The 18,156-nt window shown below is 46.9% G+C and overlaps 2 protein-coding genes across 2 annotated transcripts in view; both read left to right on the plus strand.

The window, feature by feature from the left end:
- Nucleotides 1-8,201, plus strand: part of zc3h3 (zinc finger CCCH-type containing 3) — a 54,624-nt gene extending 46,423 nt beyond the window's left edge. The window contains exons 9-12 of the mRNA XM_056414015.1: nucleotides 937-1,068; nucleotides 5,753-5,904; nucleotides 6,011-6,159; nucleotides 7,885-8,201. Of these exons, the coding sequence (XP_056269990.1) occupies nucleotides 937-1,068; nucleotides 5,753-5,904; nucleotides 6,011-6,159; nucleotides 7,885-7,916 (465 nt within the window). The 3' untranslated portion in view covers nucleotides 7,917-8,201. The remainder of the gene's footprint in view (nucleotides 1-936; nucleotides 1,069-5,752; nucleotides 5,905-6,010; nucleotides 6,160-7,884) is intronic.
- Nucleotides 8,202-13,268: 5,067 nt separating this feature from the next.
- Nucleotides 13,269-17,355, plus strand: mafaa (MAF bZIP transcription factor Aa). The gene is made up of 2 exons (XM_056414709.1): nucleotides 13,269-15,161; nucleotides 15,665-17,355. Exons 1-2 carry the CDS (start codon nucleotides 14,230-14,232, stop codon nucleotides 15,687-15,689), a joined length of 957 nt encoding a protein of 318 aa, XP_056270684.1. The 5' UTR covers nucleotides 13,269-14,229; the 3' UTR covers nucleotides 15,690-17,355.
- Nucleotides 17,356-18,156: the final 801 nt, after the last annotated feature.

Raw genomic sequence — 18,156 nt, forward strand, 5'->3', positions numbered from 1 at the left:
TGCTGAGAGCCCAGCTGTCTGTTTGTAATGCCACCTCTCCAGCAGTCCCCCCCCCCCTCCCCCCTTACCCCTAAACCTTTGGCCCATCCCTCCACAGGATACTCCCGCTCTTATTTCACATGGACCCCTTAGATGGGGCCGTATGGGGGCTAAAGAGAGTTCCTTCTCCCCTATCCCTCCACCACTGGCCCCAGTCTGTGGACCCATCCAGAACACATAAACACATCATTTGAGCCTGGACAAATATTTCTGTAGCAGTTAATTAGATCAAACTGCTCCCATCCCAACAAGGCGGAGTCCCTCTCCCCCTCCGCCTCCCCCAACCGACCCTTCCTTTTTCTTCACAGAACTCCCTCAGAGGTAAATTTAGACCGGCTTCCACCAGGCTAACCCCCACACGCACACACACACACACACCCCAAACAAGATAGTCAAAACGCACATTCACTCTCACTCTGCCGCTGTCAACTGCAATTAAGGTCATTTAACTGCTCTGTGTGACGGATTGCTCGGCACACGGGACACGTCTGATCTGTACACGACGGTGGCTTTACAAGCGCATGTCTGTGAACAAACTCTGAGTCTTCTGTCAGCTTATCTATCGGTCTACTCACGGGGAGACGACCTTGATGGAGGCATGAAATACAGTAGAAAATACTAAATTAATTGTCTGATATTTTCAGGGAGACTGCCAAGAATCCCAAGTGCTTTATTCTGTCAGTCAGTTTGATACCCAAAATCAATTAAATATATTTTGGAGGTTTTGATGAGACAGATGAGTTGTTATATTCTGACTGAAGTAAAATAGATTATATTTAAATCTCCCTAGCATCTTTTTTTCATTGATTACCTGTTTTTTTTGTCACGTGCTGGGTTCAGATAGCTACCATATTTCTCTCTCTCTTTCTTTCTTTCTTTCTTTCTCTCTCTCTATAGATGCCGGTGTGTTCCTACTTCCTGAAGGGAATCTGTAACAACAGCGATTGTCCCTACAGTCACGTCTACGTGTCCCGCAAAGCCGAAGTGTGTGAGGACTTTGTCAAAGGCTACTGTCCTGAAGGAGAGAAGGTACCACGCAAACACACCAGAGAGATTACCGGTACTCTCTCGCTCCGAGAAAACATTCAATGACGACACTTAGACATCAAACCTCTTCAAATTCAGTCTGGCCCCAAGTACAGACACCTGTTCACTAAAGACCAGCATCTGCCCAGGTCAGATCAGGGGTCATGGACACTGGTCAGCGGATGTGTCGACCCCATTCAGATAGACGGTCAACACCTGTATTGCTGTCAATCTGGTTGAAAGAGGGACGTTGTAAAACAATCGACGCCTCGGCTCTCGTAACGCACCCTGCGCTCGATCTCGTTCAGTTCCGACTCAGCGCTGCGTCGACGACTCACTCGACTTCGACGGTCTTTGTTTAAGCTGGGTTGTTAATTTAACCGTATAATTACATTGTTCAACTTGTATGCAGTTCTTCTGAAGCTAAACCGGGGCTTAGGTAAACAAGTAGTTTGGTAACCGATCTCTCCTGCTCACACACACACACACACACACACACAGGCAGCAACAGCTGCAGAGGGTGGTGGTCCATAATGGCATAACTGTAGTGTCTGACTGACACTTTGCGACCCCCCCCCACTCATTGCGACCCCCCCCCCACTTGCACGCACACACACACACGATCCACCTAAAAAACGTCACCCCCTTCCCCCTCTGGCGTATTTACCTCCCTTTGTCTCCCCCCTCTCTTCCCCTCTCCTCCTCTCTCTGCTTGTTTTCCAGCATCGAGTGTGAAACAGATGCTTTTTCACACTGTCAGACCTCATTTAAATAGTACATGGGGAAATGAGGATGTAGAAAAACAAAAGGGATATTAATATTTATTCTATTAGCTGAAGTGCTTAGGTCTGTGATTTTCTCCCATGGGTGTGTGTGTGTGTGTTGTGCGTGTGTGTGTATATGTTTGTCGGTGTGTGTGTTTATGGAGCCGTGAGGCTCTGGTGGCTCTATGATGGATAGCAGGCAGTAATTATAGATGGGAAAACTGCTGAGGATGGCACTATGGGCCATGCAGGCAGACACTCCAGCAGCTCAGGGGTTAAGTCTGCTCCTCGCCTCCATCCTCCTCTCGCCTCATCCCGGCTTTGTCTCACACTCACCCTCCACCTCGCAGGATCCGTCTCTGCCTTCTTAATTGTCCCTCTCGTTTCTTTTTCTCCCCAAAAATCAATTTTTAGTCGTTTTTAATTATTTCCCCCTTTTTTTATTACCTTAAATCAGGCTCTTGGATCTCGTCCGTTTTCTCGCAGGTTCCTGACACGACAGGCCGTCAGTCAGTCATCTGCAGGCCGACTGTCATCCCTCGTTTTTGCGAGGTTAGCGATAGTCTTCTCTTATTGGCTCTTATCAAAGGCCGGTGGGCTGATTCAGCCTGTTGAGGCCTTGTCTTGTCGGCGGCCGTCGATAATAGAGAGCTTATCTGATCGGCTGCTGAGCCTCACAAATCCGTGGTTTCGCCCCTCTTTGAAGTAGTCCGTCTTTATTTTCCACCTCTATAAGATACCTTTTCATCGTGCGTTCTCCTCATGAAGTCACTTTGCGTTGCAGCAAAAGCAGCTGTGCGATCTGAGGTTCATCCACGCAGCATAAAACACACACAGGGGTCTCATTGAAATGAATGAGGAGGCAGCGACCGGAGGTGGAGTAACGCTGTGAACTTTCTCCTTTTTGTCCCAACATTACCCTCTCATTGTTAATACTCTGAGCTCATTTGTTGTTCCGCTCCACTCACTGTAAGTATCTCAAGACCAGAGTGTCGGCTTACTGCCCGAGAGGTAAATGCATGCGATGTCCCATTTTTGTCTTTTCCATCTCCTCCCCTACATCCCTCTCTCTCTCTATCGCTCTCTTTCTTGCTTCTTTTGCTCATTCTCTCTGTCGCTTGGTAAATGTGCTGACTCCTGGTTTTGGCCCGGCAGAGAGCTCTCTAATAGGCCCCAGAGACATCCCAGCATTCCTTAAATCAAGTGGGAAATTGTTAACTTGGTGTTGGATGAAGATGTTCTGTCCACTTTAGCGTTTTCCTCCTCGTTTCCAGCGCTGTGTCTTTTTATGAAAATGAGGATGTACAGAGCTGTAGGGAGTGGCCCGAGCTTCGACTGCAAGTGCATCGTACGCTCTCTGTTTTTCACACGGAAAGTGCTTCGGCTTTGTTAACTCCTGTTGTCCCGTCACACTCGCCGCTGGATCAGAACTCGGTGGGAGACGCGACCATTCTCACAAGTCAACGTTCCGATGTGGCTCGGCCACGTTGAAGTAAACGTGTTAGGTGTGCGCAGGAGATTCGGAGGTAGTCATAAACCATATGGGAAATTATAAATATGACAAACACTCCTGATGTTGCAATACAGTATTTTATAATGTGCGTTTAGGTCCGCAAAGGTGCATGAATATGCGTAGTTGTTTCACGTCCTATTGGACTGCATGGTCATGTTTGCTGCACGAATATGGCTAAAACTGTAATCATTAAGTTGCAATCAAAAAATTTCAAATGAAGAGATAAACACTTCTTCTTTTGATTCCATGAAATAAATGCATCTTCTTGAAGCCACACATAACTTATTTTAAAATGATAACAAGAACACATGTATGGAGGACTTAAAATGTCTTATGTATAAATAAATAAATGCATGAATAAATATAGTAATAAATAAATAAATGCCTAAATAAATGTATAAATAGATACAGGGAAAAATAAATATATGCTTAAATAAATGTATAAATAAATACAAGAATAAATAAATAAATGCTTAAATAAATCTATAAATCAATATAAGTTTTACCTAAACAGGACATCATTAAATAAATCTATTTCTACACATCTGTATTTCTTCATTTATTTATATCTCTATGTGTCCGCACGTATTTCTTCATTTATTTATGCGTGACATTTATGTGTCCTTATATGCAAATGAGCAGGAGCGGTCCGAACCTCTGTCACATGATCTGGCAGTCGACATAAAGGACGTCCATCCATGGATAATGCAGTGGCATATGCAAGTCTGCAGTCAGAACTATGGGATCGGGAAGTGCTTGCCATGTCTGTGATTGGTCAGGCAGTTTACCGTTTCAATTTTAAGTTGTACTTATCCCTTTATGAGAAAAAATCCAGGATCAATTAAATGTAACTCTGTTTATTTTGAATAGCTCATAATCACAAATTACAAATTTGCCTCAGAGGGCTTTACAATCTGTTCACATACGACATCCCTGTCCCAGGACCTCACATCCGGTAACGGCTCTCATACATCGGTTGTGCAGCCCTGATGCAAATAGGACGTCTAACAGTCAAAAACACTATTAGACACAAAAGAAAAGGAACAAATATTGATCTTTTATTGATAAATGTAAGATTATTTAAGTCTTCCATCAGGCTAACATGCCAAATATTCTCAAATGTTTTATATAATTTGGGTTTTTACTAAATTTGTGCTGAACAAGCATCTTAAAGATATCATCATCAGCTCTCAGATATCATGAGAGACTAAATAATAAGTGGGGGGGGGGGGAAGTGTAATGAGAGATGAGTCACACAGTATTTTTGTGGTTTAACCCTAAAATCATGCATTACGATCCACAATATTAAGGTGAACCGTAAAAAAAACCCGGCATTTGTAAATATTGGCGTATTTCTCGGCCCTATGTGGAGCTGACAAATGAAGTGTGTGATGTCAGACGCCAAATATAAAACCACCAACGCCAGCAGCGTGTCTGATTTGTTGAGCGCAACGTTGTCAACCGCAGCCCTATAAGATGATCCAGAGAAACATTCGACAGGGAGCTCCCCACCTGGCACCCGAGGGTGCGGGAACACGGGTGTGAGGGCGACGAAGGTGGCAGCGGGTCAGGGCTGCTGGGCTCCACAGAGAGTTGACCACGTGTCCACAATGTTCTTTGAAAATCGATCTCAAGATCCTTCTCTCCTGCACGCGCACACACTGATACACACTCTCTCACACACGCATCCAGATACACACTCTCTTTCTAGGCCAATCGGCTCCCTAGTCCCTCCACACACACACAGAGACAGACACACACACACACACACTCCTCGCAGCCTACACCCGAGAGTGAATATAATTAGCTTTTCTGACAGGTGGGAGGGATCGGATCTCGTGGAGAATGAAGCTACCAATTTACACCCGTATTACACCGTCATACACACTCGGTTGCAAACATGCATGTGAAAGCTGTCTCTCTCACGCACAATGCTCCTCAGAATGACGCTAACCGCGACCCACTTGCTCAACCTGCGTAACTTACCACCCCGAGTGGCTGGAATAACGCAACACAATATCAGCGATCGGGATCTCTCCTGCCGTCACACACGCCGTTGCTTACGTCGCTCCTGGAAGCTGAACCCCTCTCTTTGGTGGAATAAAAAAAGGGACATCTTTTAAAGACATAGGTGTGTAAACGGGTTTACTGCCGTGCCTTTAGAGGACGTAAAATGCGCGAGACTCCGTCATTGTTACCGTAGAACCGATTTGGAATTTGATATAGCCGTGACCACGGAGGAACGCGGTTTTGTTCTGCCGGTTCTGCCGGTTCTCGTAGAGCTCGGCAGCCTGTGGCTCCCGGTCTTCAATCCCCGTCGCGTCAGCCGTTACATGTAAAAGCCTGTGTGTGTGTCTGTGTGTGTGTGTGTGTGTGTGTGTGTGTGTGTTCCCCTGTTTCCCACCACCAGTGTAAGAAGAAACACACGCTGGTGTGTCCAGACTTCTCCAAGACGGGATCGTGCCCTCGAGCGGCCCGCTGCAAGCTGCAGCACCGCCAACGAGCTAAGCGCGGCGCCGGCGCCCCGGTCAAGAGAGGCCGGACCAAGGAGCCCGCTAAGAGGTCAGGGAAGCCTCCGTCGTAGTCGACGGGAATCATCGCCTTCGTCAAATTCGCTCCGGTTTGTCATCGTCGTCGTTGTCGTCGTTGTTGTTTTCCTCTCTTCAAGGCCCCACCTGTCTGTCGCCATGCCGCCGGCAACTCCAGAGACGCCCACCAAAGGCCCTCTGGCGCTGCCATCCTTCATCTCCCTCTCCAGCTCGCCGGACGAGGCAGATGCACCCGAAACGCTGCCGGCAGAGAGCTCACAGGTTAAAGGTAACCGCAATGCAGAGCGTCCTTGAGAAACCAAGTCGTCGTGTGTCAGTTATCTGTTTACTCTTTTTCTTTTTCCTACAGTCCGTTCTGTCCGTACACATCTATGAGATGTTCTAGTTCGTCGGAAACCCACCGTAGATACGACGGTTGTTCATATATTTATTTTCTGTGTATGGGGTGATTATCACTGACATTAGGAAAGCATTCACAAAAAAAGCTGTTTAGATAATCTGCTAAATGTGGACTCGAGCTGACAGCTGCCAATTCTGCCCTTATTGGACTCCACATCTCCAGGTTTGGCGAGTCAAATGTTTTAATAAATAGGAATTATGGGGTCTATATTTTACAAAATATATCCCGGTTGTCAAGAAAATGTAACGTTCCTGAAGAGGACTAACTGCTCGTCACTGAGCGTAGGAGTGCTGACCGTCGGCCTTCTGGTCCACAGATGTTTTGTGGAGCGATCATGTTTGTCGTGAAAGCCACGGGATCATTCCGGAGTTCGTGAGAATGGGGAGTGGTGATTCGTCTAAGCCGCAGACAGATAATGATGATCAGAGCCTTAAGAGTGCCATGATACTCAGGGGGGGAGTAATAATGCTCAGAGGACAGAGGTAATAATATTTAGCTTTTGGGCCGGACGGAGGCACAGCTGAGCTCCCTGTTGACAGACGTGACGGATAGAGGATTAGGGGAGAGGCGGCCTTCCCCCTCCGACCGGCTGCATCCTCCTCCCACCAGGCTCAGCCATCCACCTGCCCGCTGGACGCATGCACACACACACACACACACACACACATACACACACACCGGCGTCTAACGTGTTTTACCATGCACTGTAATGTGTCTTGAAGATTTCCCCTAGATTTTAAAACTAATATACAGAGGGTACAGAAAGTATTCAGACCCCTTGAAATGTTTCATTGCAGCCATTTACTAAAATCAAAAAAGTTCATTTTATTTCTCATTAATGTACACTCAGAAAAAAACTGAAATGTAGACATTTTTGCACATTTATTAAAAAAGACAAACTGAAATATCACATGGTCATAAGTATTCCGACCCTTTGCTCCCAAGATTCCCGAATGTTTCTGTACTCTTTACTATTTGTAGGTAATCCACGGTTTATCTTCAGCCTCCTCTGCTTGGAAACAAACGGGACCTCTGATCTGACCCGAGCCATCTTGGCCTCTGACCTTCTCCCCACACACACACACCACATAGCCCAAAAGCTTGTATCGTATTGTCGCTGGAGATGTTTTCACGTGTCCTCGCGAGTTTCCTTTTTTTTTTTTTTTTACGTGATCGCTTCATCGTTCCGCCCCGTCCGGCTGGTTTGCGCTCCTGAAGTATTCCTGATGACGCTCCGGTCCTTCGGTAACGCTCTGCACCGCCCACAGCCTCATTACAGGTGGAAGTCAGCCAAAGCAGCTCCTGTACACTTTGCATAAATTAGTTCTGATGCAATGTATCACTGCCCGACTGCAACCTCACACACACACACACACTTCACACGCAGACACATCCATCCATCCCTGTTGTCCTGCTCTCTTCCTCATTTACTCATCAGCTGGGGTGTCATCACTCAGCGCCTAAGCAGGATTCAACACGCAGGCGATCCGAGTCAGTTCCACACGACTGAGCACTCCGACGTGCGCCCCGGCTTTTTTGGGTCGTTTCATTTCTGCCAATACTTCTTCTTCTTTTGTCATTTTCACCTCGCAGAGAAAAAGCTGCAGATCAAGCCTCGGCTGTGAGACTCCAGAGACCAGCAGCCCCGGAGGGGTAGAACACCCAGCGATGATATCTGTGCTCCAGGTTTGTCCTGACAGGTGCATCTGTGTCCTCCCTCTGAAATAAACTGAATTGAATTGAATTCCTTCACTCAGGGCCAGAAGGTTTTATTTTCTATATATATATATCGTGTATACAAATCTGTTTTGCATGTCAATATGGGTGTTAACTGTGCAATTTTCTTTCTCATCAGGTTATGTAATTTTTTTAAAAATGCCAAATAAAGTACCACCTCTTTTTAAACCGCCTGTTGTTTCACAGACTCTTTTTTTGACTTGTGTGGTCAGCGCCGTGAGTGTTTTACAGTTACAGTTTCCCTTGTGGGAGTGGCGTGGTCCGGGCGTGTTAATGGGCGTTTTCATTGGGACGGTGGTGACAGCAGCAGCAGCGCCTCTCACTTTAAGGTCTGCGGGGGGATCCAGTGACTTCATCCTCTTCTGTCTCTTTTCTTGCTTTCGTATTTAGAAGATCGATTTAAATAGTCTAATCGGATTGGTCAAGTCTTATATTTCTGTGTGGCTTTCTTCTTCTTTTTTTTTTCTCTGTTTCATCGTCCGTTCAAGCTTTATTCCAATCCAGAAATAAATAATTATCCGCCTGGATTCATGAGAAGATCTCTTCGCTGTCGATTCCGTGAAGTCCAAACGTACTGCAACAGAACCACAGATAAACGACGGTCCGTGTCCAGCGTAACAGAGAGGATGCTGGGATAAGTAACTCATCCACTGCTCTCAGGCCTGTGTGTGTGTGTGTGTGTGTGTGTGTGTGTGTGTGTGTGTGTGTGTGTGTGTGTGTGTGTGTGTGTGTGTGTGTGTGTGTGTGTGTGTGTGTGTGTGTGTGTGTGTGTGTGTGTGTGTGTGTGTGTGTGTGTGTGTGTGTGTGTGTGTGTGTGTGTCATATTTACAGCATTACCACGCCATTTATCCGAGGTGTTGTCGCGGCGACGAACAAGCAGTGTGACACACAAGCGGGGGAGGGGGGGGGGGCACACACACACACATTAGCAACACACGTTAATGCACAGCTAGGAGGACACACGTCTGTTAATCCGTGCTGATAATGCATAGAAGTGTGTTTTTGGTCTCGGTCCGGGGTTCAACTCTTGTTAAACGGGGAAGATTGTTTTTTATTCATGTTACCATTCAAAGGGAATGCTCAAACACTGGAAACTGTCGGTCGACAAAAATAAACATTTCCACGCTGTTTCTGCACATCTTGTTGTGTTATGTCCGGAGAAATTGTTTTAGTTCCACCACATAACTCCAACTAAAGCCACAACATGTCTGTCTGTGTCCCAATGCTTTTGGAAGAATCTAATCCAAATGTCCTTTTACCGAAGCTGACTTCAATACTGAAATAAAATCCACGTGTGCGTTACTCCAGTTGATCTGCAATATCACGGACGAGGCCTCAAACACGAGAGAAAGATCCGTTGGGTTGATGATGAAGCAGCAACTCTAAAAGTCCATGTATGGATTGTCACATGCTGCCATTTAGTCATGGTGAATATTGTGTGTGTGTGTGTGTGTGTTTAACTCTATTTTCTCCCACGTATTGACAGCAGATGGAGAGCTCGACGTGTTTCTCAGAAAAGACGGGAGACAGGAGCCATCACTCTTCTCTTCTCACAGGTTTTTTTTTTCTTTCCTTCCTCCTCCTTCCTCCTCCTTCTCCTCCTCCACGTTGCTCCTCTCCTGCACGGAAGACGTAAGTGCCTGAGACAGATGTCTGCTGCCTCTTGTCTAAAACCCTCAACGCGAGCTGCTGAGCTCGGCAAACTCTAATTAAGATCAATATTTCAATTTTTAGTAAAAGCGCACGAGACGGAGAGAAGACGGAGGGAGAGAAATCATCTGTCCGCGAAGACTCGTGGAGACGAAAAGAAAGGTCAACTGTGATTCTTCTCTGTGTGTGTGTGTGTGTGGTACACATGTTCATAATCCTCTTTTCGTTCTACAATGCTTCACCTTTTGAGCTTTCCCCTCGTTGAAGTATAATTCCATTTTATCACAACTTTCAGCATTTATTTTCAGCGCATTGGTCATCTTGCCTGTTGGTTATGACAACATTGTACTCAGTTGAACTGTATAGATAGATTGTAAGATGGATACCCAAACAACACATCCAATAGCACAAAAAACATGCAAATACCCCAATACCCCCCCCCCCCCCAACAACAATAACCATGTCTAATGAATTTCATGGCAAATGATAGCACCAGCTTGTATTTCCTTTTTTTAAATAAACATGTCTATCCTTCTGTCATTTACTCGTATACAGAAGCATAAAGCGCTGGCCACAGATATGTGGTTGGAAAAACTTTTACGTGCACAGGAAACACAAACGCACCGGATTGCGCCCGCAACAATGTTCCTGAAAATGTGCTCACGCCGTTCTCTCGTTGAGTTCGACCCGGGTTAGGGGGTCCCGGTAATCGGAGAGCTTCCTGGTTACAGCCCGTCTGACTGCGCGTAAAGATGGTCGACACACTTTGTGACTGATGGGACGTGGAACCGGTCGACTCCACCCGGCTGCTGGGAGATGAAGTCTCAGTGTGGAAAGTCTTTTATGTTTGTATTTTATCGCTGCTGCTGCCGGTTTGCTTCCATTTGTTCTCTCCATCTCCAGCACGCCGTTGGGAGTTCTGTTCTAACTAATTCCCCCCACCCCGATTATCACTCCATCTCGTCCAGCCTACGATGGCCAAATGGTTATCTGAAGCTCAGTAACTATGACGTGTAAAACTTAGGTTTCACCTGTAGCCTATCTCTCTATGAAGGAAGTTCCAGCGACCCGTCCCCCAAGAGTCCAAACTAAACCGCCTGTGTTTCAGCAGTCAGGTCATTGCGCAGACTTCCTGTGCCACTGTTCCCGGGTCCATGGCAGGTTCAGGGGCGTCGCCCAAAACAATGGCGGTCTAACTAGAACTGCTTTCTTTCTTTCTTTTAGAGTTATTCCCCTCTTTCCCCTGACCAGATTCTGTGTCGTCACATCTGTGGCTCCTTTGAGACGGAACAAGCACGATTCCTGTGCAGACGAGGCCTCCTACATGTGGCGGAAATCGGTAGAAACTGCACGTGCAGCGAAGTACCAATGTGAGGAGGCACAATGAAAAACCCTGACTTCAAAAAAGAATGTCTCAAGCCCTCGGCCGCAGACGCTCCCCGTCCCCTCACAATGAATGGACCACAGCAGATCTTCTTAAATGTGCCATTTCAATGCAGAATGCTTAGCTGGGCGTTTAGGGGGCCAGCTCGTGCTTATTTGATATATAATAATAATAAAACCCCTCTCCTAATGACTTTGCGGACTTAAAAATACCTTGATATGGTTTCCATGCCTTCATCTCATACTTCTCTTTTCATCCTCGCCAGCAGATTTGAGGGTGGGGGGGGGGGCGGCGTATTTCATGGCCATTTCGGACTGGAAGTTATAAGCTCAGCAGCTGCGCAAGGTGTTCCTGTTCACATCTGACCAAGTTTAAACTTACGGATATTTCCTCCCTGCAGATAGGCATTTAATTCCGCAGATATATCACTCACATATCGGTGGGTAGACGGGACTCCTGGGGAGAGGGGGGGGGGCTGCTGCTACTGCTACTGCTGCTGAAGAGGTTAAACGGGTCAGGTGCAGCGGGTTTCCGGGTTTAAGTCAGGCGCTCCCCTGATACCATCAACATCCTGCTCGAATGTGCACCTCCTACAAAGCCCCCCTCCTCCTCCTCCTCCTTCTCCTCTCCAGCCCCCAAAGATAAAAGACGTATGTGTCCGGAATGGAGACGCGCGCGACGGCGCTTAATTATCCGTCGATCCGCGGAGATGAGACGGGATGCAATTTGTGGTTAATTGCGAATGAAAAGCCCGCGGACCACCGCAGGACGATCCAATCATACTTAACCCGCGCGCCGCCACAGCGCGGCCTCCTCACAGCCGCGCGGAAATGCGCATTGATTTTTTTTGGCACAGGGGCGCGCGGCCTTCCATCGACCAGTATTGATAGATTTGGTAGTGTGTGGTGTCAGAGGCATTCCTTTCAGAGACATAAATGGGTAAAGTAGATACAATAAGCTGTTTTTAATGAAGCCAGTCAAGCAGCATGTTTACTTGTTTGATCTTTTTACTTCACTCTTTAAGTTTAAGTTGCTCTTCTGGTCGCAGTTACCACCCAGACACACTCTCACAGACAAGAAGAGTAACAGATCACTCTGTTCAAACTTAGATGTTCCTAGTTCAGCTGCAGTTCATTTTATTAACTTTTTAAAATTGTATTTGTGTTGCAGTCGTTCATATTTACTGTATCCTCTTTTCCATATTGTCATATTCCCGTTATATGTCATTTGGAATATCTACTTGATCATGATTTAATTTAACCTCGACGGTTCCTTATTGTTGGTAATCTCATAATCCAGAAAATATACGGTATTTATGTAACTCACTGAAATCATTTCCTTTCGGAAATTAAATATTAAAGATGATACTAAGTATTGCCTATAAAGTGTGGACCACAATATCAATATACGTAGCATGTGTGGATATAGTGGTGAATAAACCATTTACAACCAATGAAAACCCACGTTAGAACGGTTTTGTGTTGCATAAGATCACTACAGAGGGTCCAAGAGTCTGAAATATATTCACTTCTTTCAATTGATTGATAAATACCACGACTTAACGACCCGGTTCCTGTTCTTCCTCGTGAAATCCAAACACGTGCTGACAGCTTTGTTGCGTAACTGCCGCGCGGTTTTGAAAACTGTTAACTCCGTTCCGAGTAAACATTTCTGTTCTCTCTCTTTCTCTCTCTCTCTCTCTCTCTCTCTCTCTCTCTCTCTCTCTCTCTCTCTCTCTCTCTCTCTCTCTCTCTCTCTCTCTCTCTCTCTCTCTCTCTCTCTCTCTCTCTCTCTCTCTCTCTCTCTCTCTCTCTCTCTCTCTGAGAAACTACTGGAGCTCTGGTCTTGCTCCGCCGTGCAGTAGCATCTGCTCGGTCACTAGAGGGGGGGATCTGCTGCACCTGTTCTCCCATGCGCGCTCCGCTTCCCCTTCGGCTCCACTCGGGTCCGCTCGGCCGGGCTCCGCCAAGCCGCGGAGCGCATGGCATCCCGGGCCGGGTTGGGCTTCCCCTGGCGAGCGAATGCAAATGCACCGCTGTGATCTCCTCCCATTGGCCCGTCACACCTCCGAGTGGGAGGGTCGCGGGCCACGCTGTCTTTATAAGAGCAGCTTGCCTCGCAGCGTCTCAGTGACACCGCTGGTTGCACCGTGCAGCGCCTATAGAAACTATATGGGAGGGCCGTCTGTGAGGAAAACCGACTGGAATGTATCACCTCTTGCATAATAGTACAATCAACACGTAAGGTCAACAGCGCACCCCTGTGAGGAGCGACGGCACCGTGGGGACCGAAGCTGTCAGAAACCTGCTGCTTGAATCAAGTGGACTGACTTACAGCAGGGGACCTGCCTCTCCTGCCCCCTCCACGTAGGAGCACTACAACCCGCAACTTCTGGTCCGTCTCAGATGCATATTAACTTTGAGAACGTATGCACGTGTCATTCCATTTGTGGTCCTCTTTTTGAGGGGGGATTTCCTTGGACTTTTTCTTGGCACGCCTTTACGCACGCACGCTGCGCCCCGTGGCTGTCCCCCACACACACACGCACACCCACAGACACCGTCTGATCTAATCGTGTGAGAGAAACTTTCGAGACGGGCCATGCTGCAGTGACTTCGCGGATCAAGTCGTCGACGGCAAGGAGGCGAGAGAAGGATGCTTGGAACGTATTTATAACACAAGCGAGCGGAGGAGACGAAGTCGCTTTCGGTTACTCGATCGAGCTTCAGCCGAGGACAGTTAATCACAAGAAGGCAAGTGGGTTGCAGAGGTGAAGTGAGGACAAGACAGGTTGGCGTCTCCAAATTCACCCGGCTCGAGTTTCAGCCGCCACGGGGGCTCCTGGTATTTAAGCGTGCATTTGAACCTGGCATAAGTTGTCAACAAGAGCAGCGAGCAGAGGCAAGCTGGCAGGTGTACAAGTTCATTTACATGCATTCGTATATTCACGCCACTATATATAGTCTGAGGGACGAGCAGTCTTGATAAGTTTCTCCTCCCACCCGCCGGCCCTGCAGCAGCAGCAGCAGCAGCTCTGTGCACCGGGCGTGTGCGTGTGTCTATATATACACACCACACAGGCTGTTATTCCACCTCGCAATCTGTATCCGAGTGGGCTGCCCGCCGTCGGTTTGGCTGTGAGGGCAGGAGTCGTCGCATGGACTGACATGGCTACCGACCTCGCCATGAGCGCAGAGCTGCCAAACAGCCCCCTGGCCATCGAGTACGTCAACGACTTTGACCTTATGAAGTTTGAGGTGAAGAAGGAGCCGCCGGAGGCCGACCGGTACTGCCACCGCCTCCCGTCGGGCTCCCTGTCCTCCACCCCGATCAGCACACCCTGCTCCTCCGTGCCTTCCTCGCCGAGCTTCTGCGCCCCGAGCCCCGGCGCGCAGCCCAACCAGAGCCTCACCAGCGGGGTCAACAGCAGCGGCAGCAGCAGCAACAACAGCAGCGGCAACAACAATCACGGCAACGGGGGAAAACCCCAGCTGGAGGATCTGTACTGGATCCCCAGCTACCAGCACCACATCAACCCGGAGGCGCTCAACCTGACCCCGGAGGACGCGGTGGAGGCCCTCATCGGCAACGCGCACCACCACCACCACCACCACCAGGCCTACGATGGCTTCCGCGGGCAGCAGTACGTCGGGGAGGACCTGTCCACGGCCTCGACGGGCCACCACCACCAGGGCCACCATCACCATCACCACCACCACGGCCACCACGCCCGCCTGGAGGACCGCTTCTCGGACGATCAGCTGGTCAGCATGACGGTGCGGGAGCTGAACCGTCAGCTGCGGGGCTTCAGCAAGGAGGAGGTGATCCGCCTGAAGCAGAAGAGGCGCACCCTGAAGAACCGGGGCTACGCGCAGTCCTGCCGCTTCAAACGCGTCCAGCAGAGGCACATGTTGGAGTCCGAGAAGTGCACGCTGCTGAGCCAGGTGGAGCAGCTGAAGCAGGACGTGGTGCGCCTTGCCAAGGAGAGGGATCTTTACAAGGAGAAGTATGAGAGGCTGGCCAGCCGGACCTACACTGCCGGCGGAGCCGGGAACACGAGAGATCCGTCCGGGAAACAGGCCAACAACGAGTTCTTCATGTGAGACACTGGCGGTTTGTAGCGTATAGACTCTGAATCACAGCCCCACCTAAACACCCTTGTTACATTAATTTATATTTACCCGCGTCTGTATTTTGTTTACGGTTATTCCCTTGAAAGAGACTTAAAATACACAAGTAAACAAAGGCGCATTAAATGCGCACAACAGTCATTTTGGGGCGCATTTCGAGTCTTAAAGATGTTGTGGCTGAACTTCTGTCAGCTCACCCGTCAGGTGGGCACGTGGGATCACTTATAGCGCGGAGACTGTTCTCTGGTGCAGCAGAACCTGGTCAGAAGTCTTATTAAACCAATCTGACATGTAATGACTGTCTTAATTCAGAGGAAGTGAGAGATGATTTTGTCTTAAAAGTGGAGGGAAAAGAGTGATTTTTGTTTATATTTGTTGTTGTTGTTGAAAGAATCAGATCGGACTGAAATTGAAGGAAAGCAATACACCACCTTTTTTTCTCTTTCTCTCTCTCTCTCTTTTGTGGCTCCAGAAAGCTCAACAGACTGTGCGTGTGAGAGCTGAGGCGATGCAGAGACGAGACCTTTCAATATTGCAAGTCTATAGTTTTCCATCCCCTATTTGCAACCCTGCATGCAGGACATGTATGGCAACCTCCAGTCATCTCCCACAATCCTTCCACGTGTATGGAAAGCATGGCCCACGGTTGTCTCTTCCCCCCCTACCCCCTCAACCTCCATCCTCCTCAGCATCAACAAGGCCTGGTTATGCAAGAACCACAGAACTGTCTCCCCCCTCCAACCCCCCCGCCCCCCAGCCCGTTCAAACCCCCGAGAGGTGCGAGGACCGCGGACGAACATGCAACAACAAAAAACAATCTGCTGTACAACCACATGGATGCGTCTTTAACTGCTATTTTCAATCAAATTTTCCATTGTTTTAAAAAGAAAAGGAGAAAAAAACCACAAAAAGAGATTACCTGAGCCAGATTTTAGACTGTATTTATTTCCACCTGTACATAATGTGTAGAGAAAAAAAAACAGTTAACTGTGTTGTTTTACCTTTTTTTTCTCTCTCTCTCTTTTTAAAGAAAACTTGCTTTCAAGTTGCTTGGATTATTCGACATGTCTTAATACAAGTGTTTGTATGTTACAGCATGCAAATATCGTCTGTATCCTCCTCCTACTGAACGTGTAATGTCAAAGGCGAGCCTATACTGCACTAAGAAGAGATCAAACATGGACAAACGTTTTGTTTTCTACTGATAGGACCTTTGATCTGTTACTCTCTCTAAAAAAAACTGGATGTAAATTTGATGAGACGGACAAGGACTGCATTCGCTGCTAAAACTCTATGCACCAACCCGATGATTAAAAATACTTTGTTTGTTCTTTTTTGTTGTTTTTTTACTTTGAATATTTGTAGACAATAATTTGTCTAGAGCTTGCGGTTTTTATGATCCGCAGCCGGCTGTTTTAACGCGGTCTTGTGTGGATGCGTGATGGCTTGGGAAGAGGAGACTGTGCCCGGTGGTGGAGCTCACTGTTCTGGGAGTGACTCGATGCTTTATTCGGTCAACAACAAGTCCCTGGTCCGCGTGTTTTCTGCTGCCTAGATATATGTGCAATATTGTGCAGAAGGGTCCGATGCTCAGACTACATGGCTACCTGTTGGATGGCGGGAACTTGCAGGGAGGGGGAAAAGGCTGCTGTTATACATTTCGATCAAAATGCCACTGGGGAAAAAGAAGTTTAAAAATAACTAAAAAATGCTAAAGAAATGGGAGATTGATATTTTGTATTGGTGTGAGCCCGAAGAACGAAAACGATCCAAATGAATCGTGCAACTCGTCTAGATTTAATATATCTAAAGAAATAATATAAATATAAGGCAGTAACAAATTCCCTTCAGTGACGTTCTCTGTTTGAATTTATTTGTGATTTGATTTTGTTTCAAAATTAATTTGTTACTTTTTTTTTTTACAAAAGCAATGCCAGCCCAAGAATACTCATTTGATTTTGAAGGAGAGACTGCGAGACAAAAAAAGAGATACAAAGGAAAGCAAACTTCTGCACAGTGCTGTTGATGTATATCTTTACATATAATTTCTATATTTATTCAATGAACGTGTCCTAACAAGTCAACAAGTGAAAAACCTACAAAGTGGAACGTTGTTGAGAATCTTGTTTTCATAATGTTTAATAAAAATTTCTGTCCCAAATCTGTCAGACTGCTGCTGCCGTCATTGTTACAGGAACAACAAGGTTTTATTTTAACACAAACAAACGAAAATGCTTCCTGCCTCTAAATAATTGAAGCTCTTGGTTTATGTAAGAATGTCATACATTTGTTTCTTATTTTAGGCCATCGGAGTGTTATGAATGAGGTTAAAAAAACTAAAGCTCTACAGTTTGTTTAAAAATATTTTTTATTTCGAATATCAAGAATGACTAAACAATTATTTTCATATTTTGTAAAAATCTCAAATAAGTTTGACCTGCATCCACATGCTTACGTTTTTTACAAATAGAAATAAAGGGTTTAAATGTTATTTATTATCCTAATACTAATACTAGTTATAATAATAAATAGGCCACATGAATTCGTTTAACTAATGTTTACTATATACCATGAGATGCAAGGACATGCTTACGAAAGTGTCAACAAATCATAATGTCATGAATGTTGTGAGTGAATCTTTATTATTAATATCATCGTCATTGTTGTTCTTATTATTTTGTTATTCAGATTCTTTTTCGGAGACGGCATGTAAACGTACCGCAGGGATATGGCCCTTAATTTGTGCTCCGCCATTTTTCCTATTATCTGTTAATATGTTCGTTTCTTCCTTCTGCGATTTTGATATTTTCTGACATTTCTCGGCTGTAATTTGCGTGTAAGGGCATCAGCCGGCCCGCTCCCAGCGCCGCTGACCCGGCTTTGGCCGCCTGTCAGCGGGCCTCTCTGCGCCCCATCAGCCGGTGATGGATGGATGAAGCCGGCCTGCTCTCTGCCTCCTCCTGC

This window comes from Pseudoliparis swirei, chromosome 5 (assembly GCF_029220125.1).
Source record: "Pseudoliparis swirei isolate HS2019 ecotype Mariana Trench chromosome 5, NWPU_hadal_v1, whole genome shotgun sequence".
NCBI lineage: Eukaryota > Metazoa > Chordata > Actinopteri > Perciformes > Liparidae > Pseudoliparis > Pseudoliparis swirei.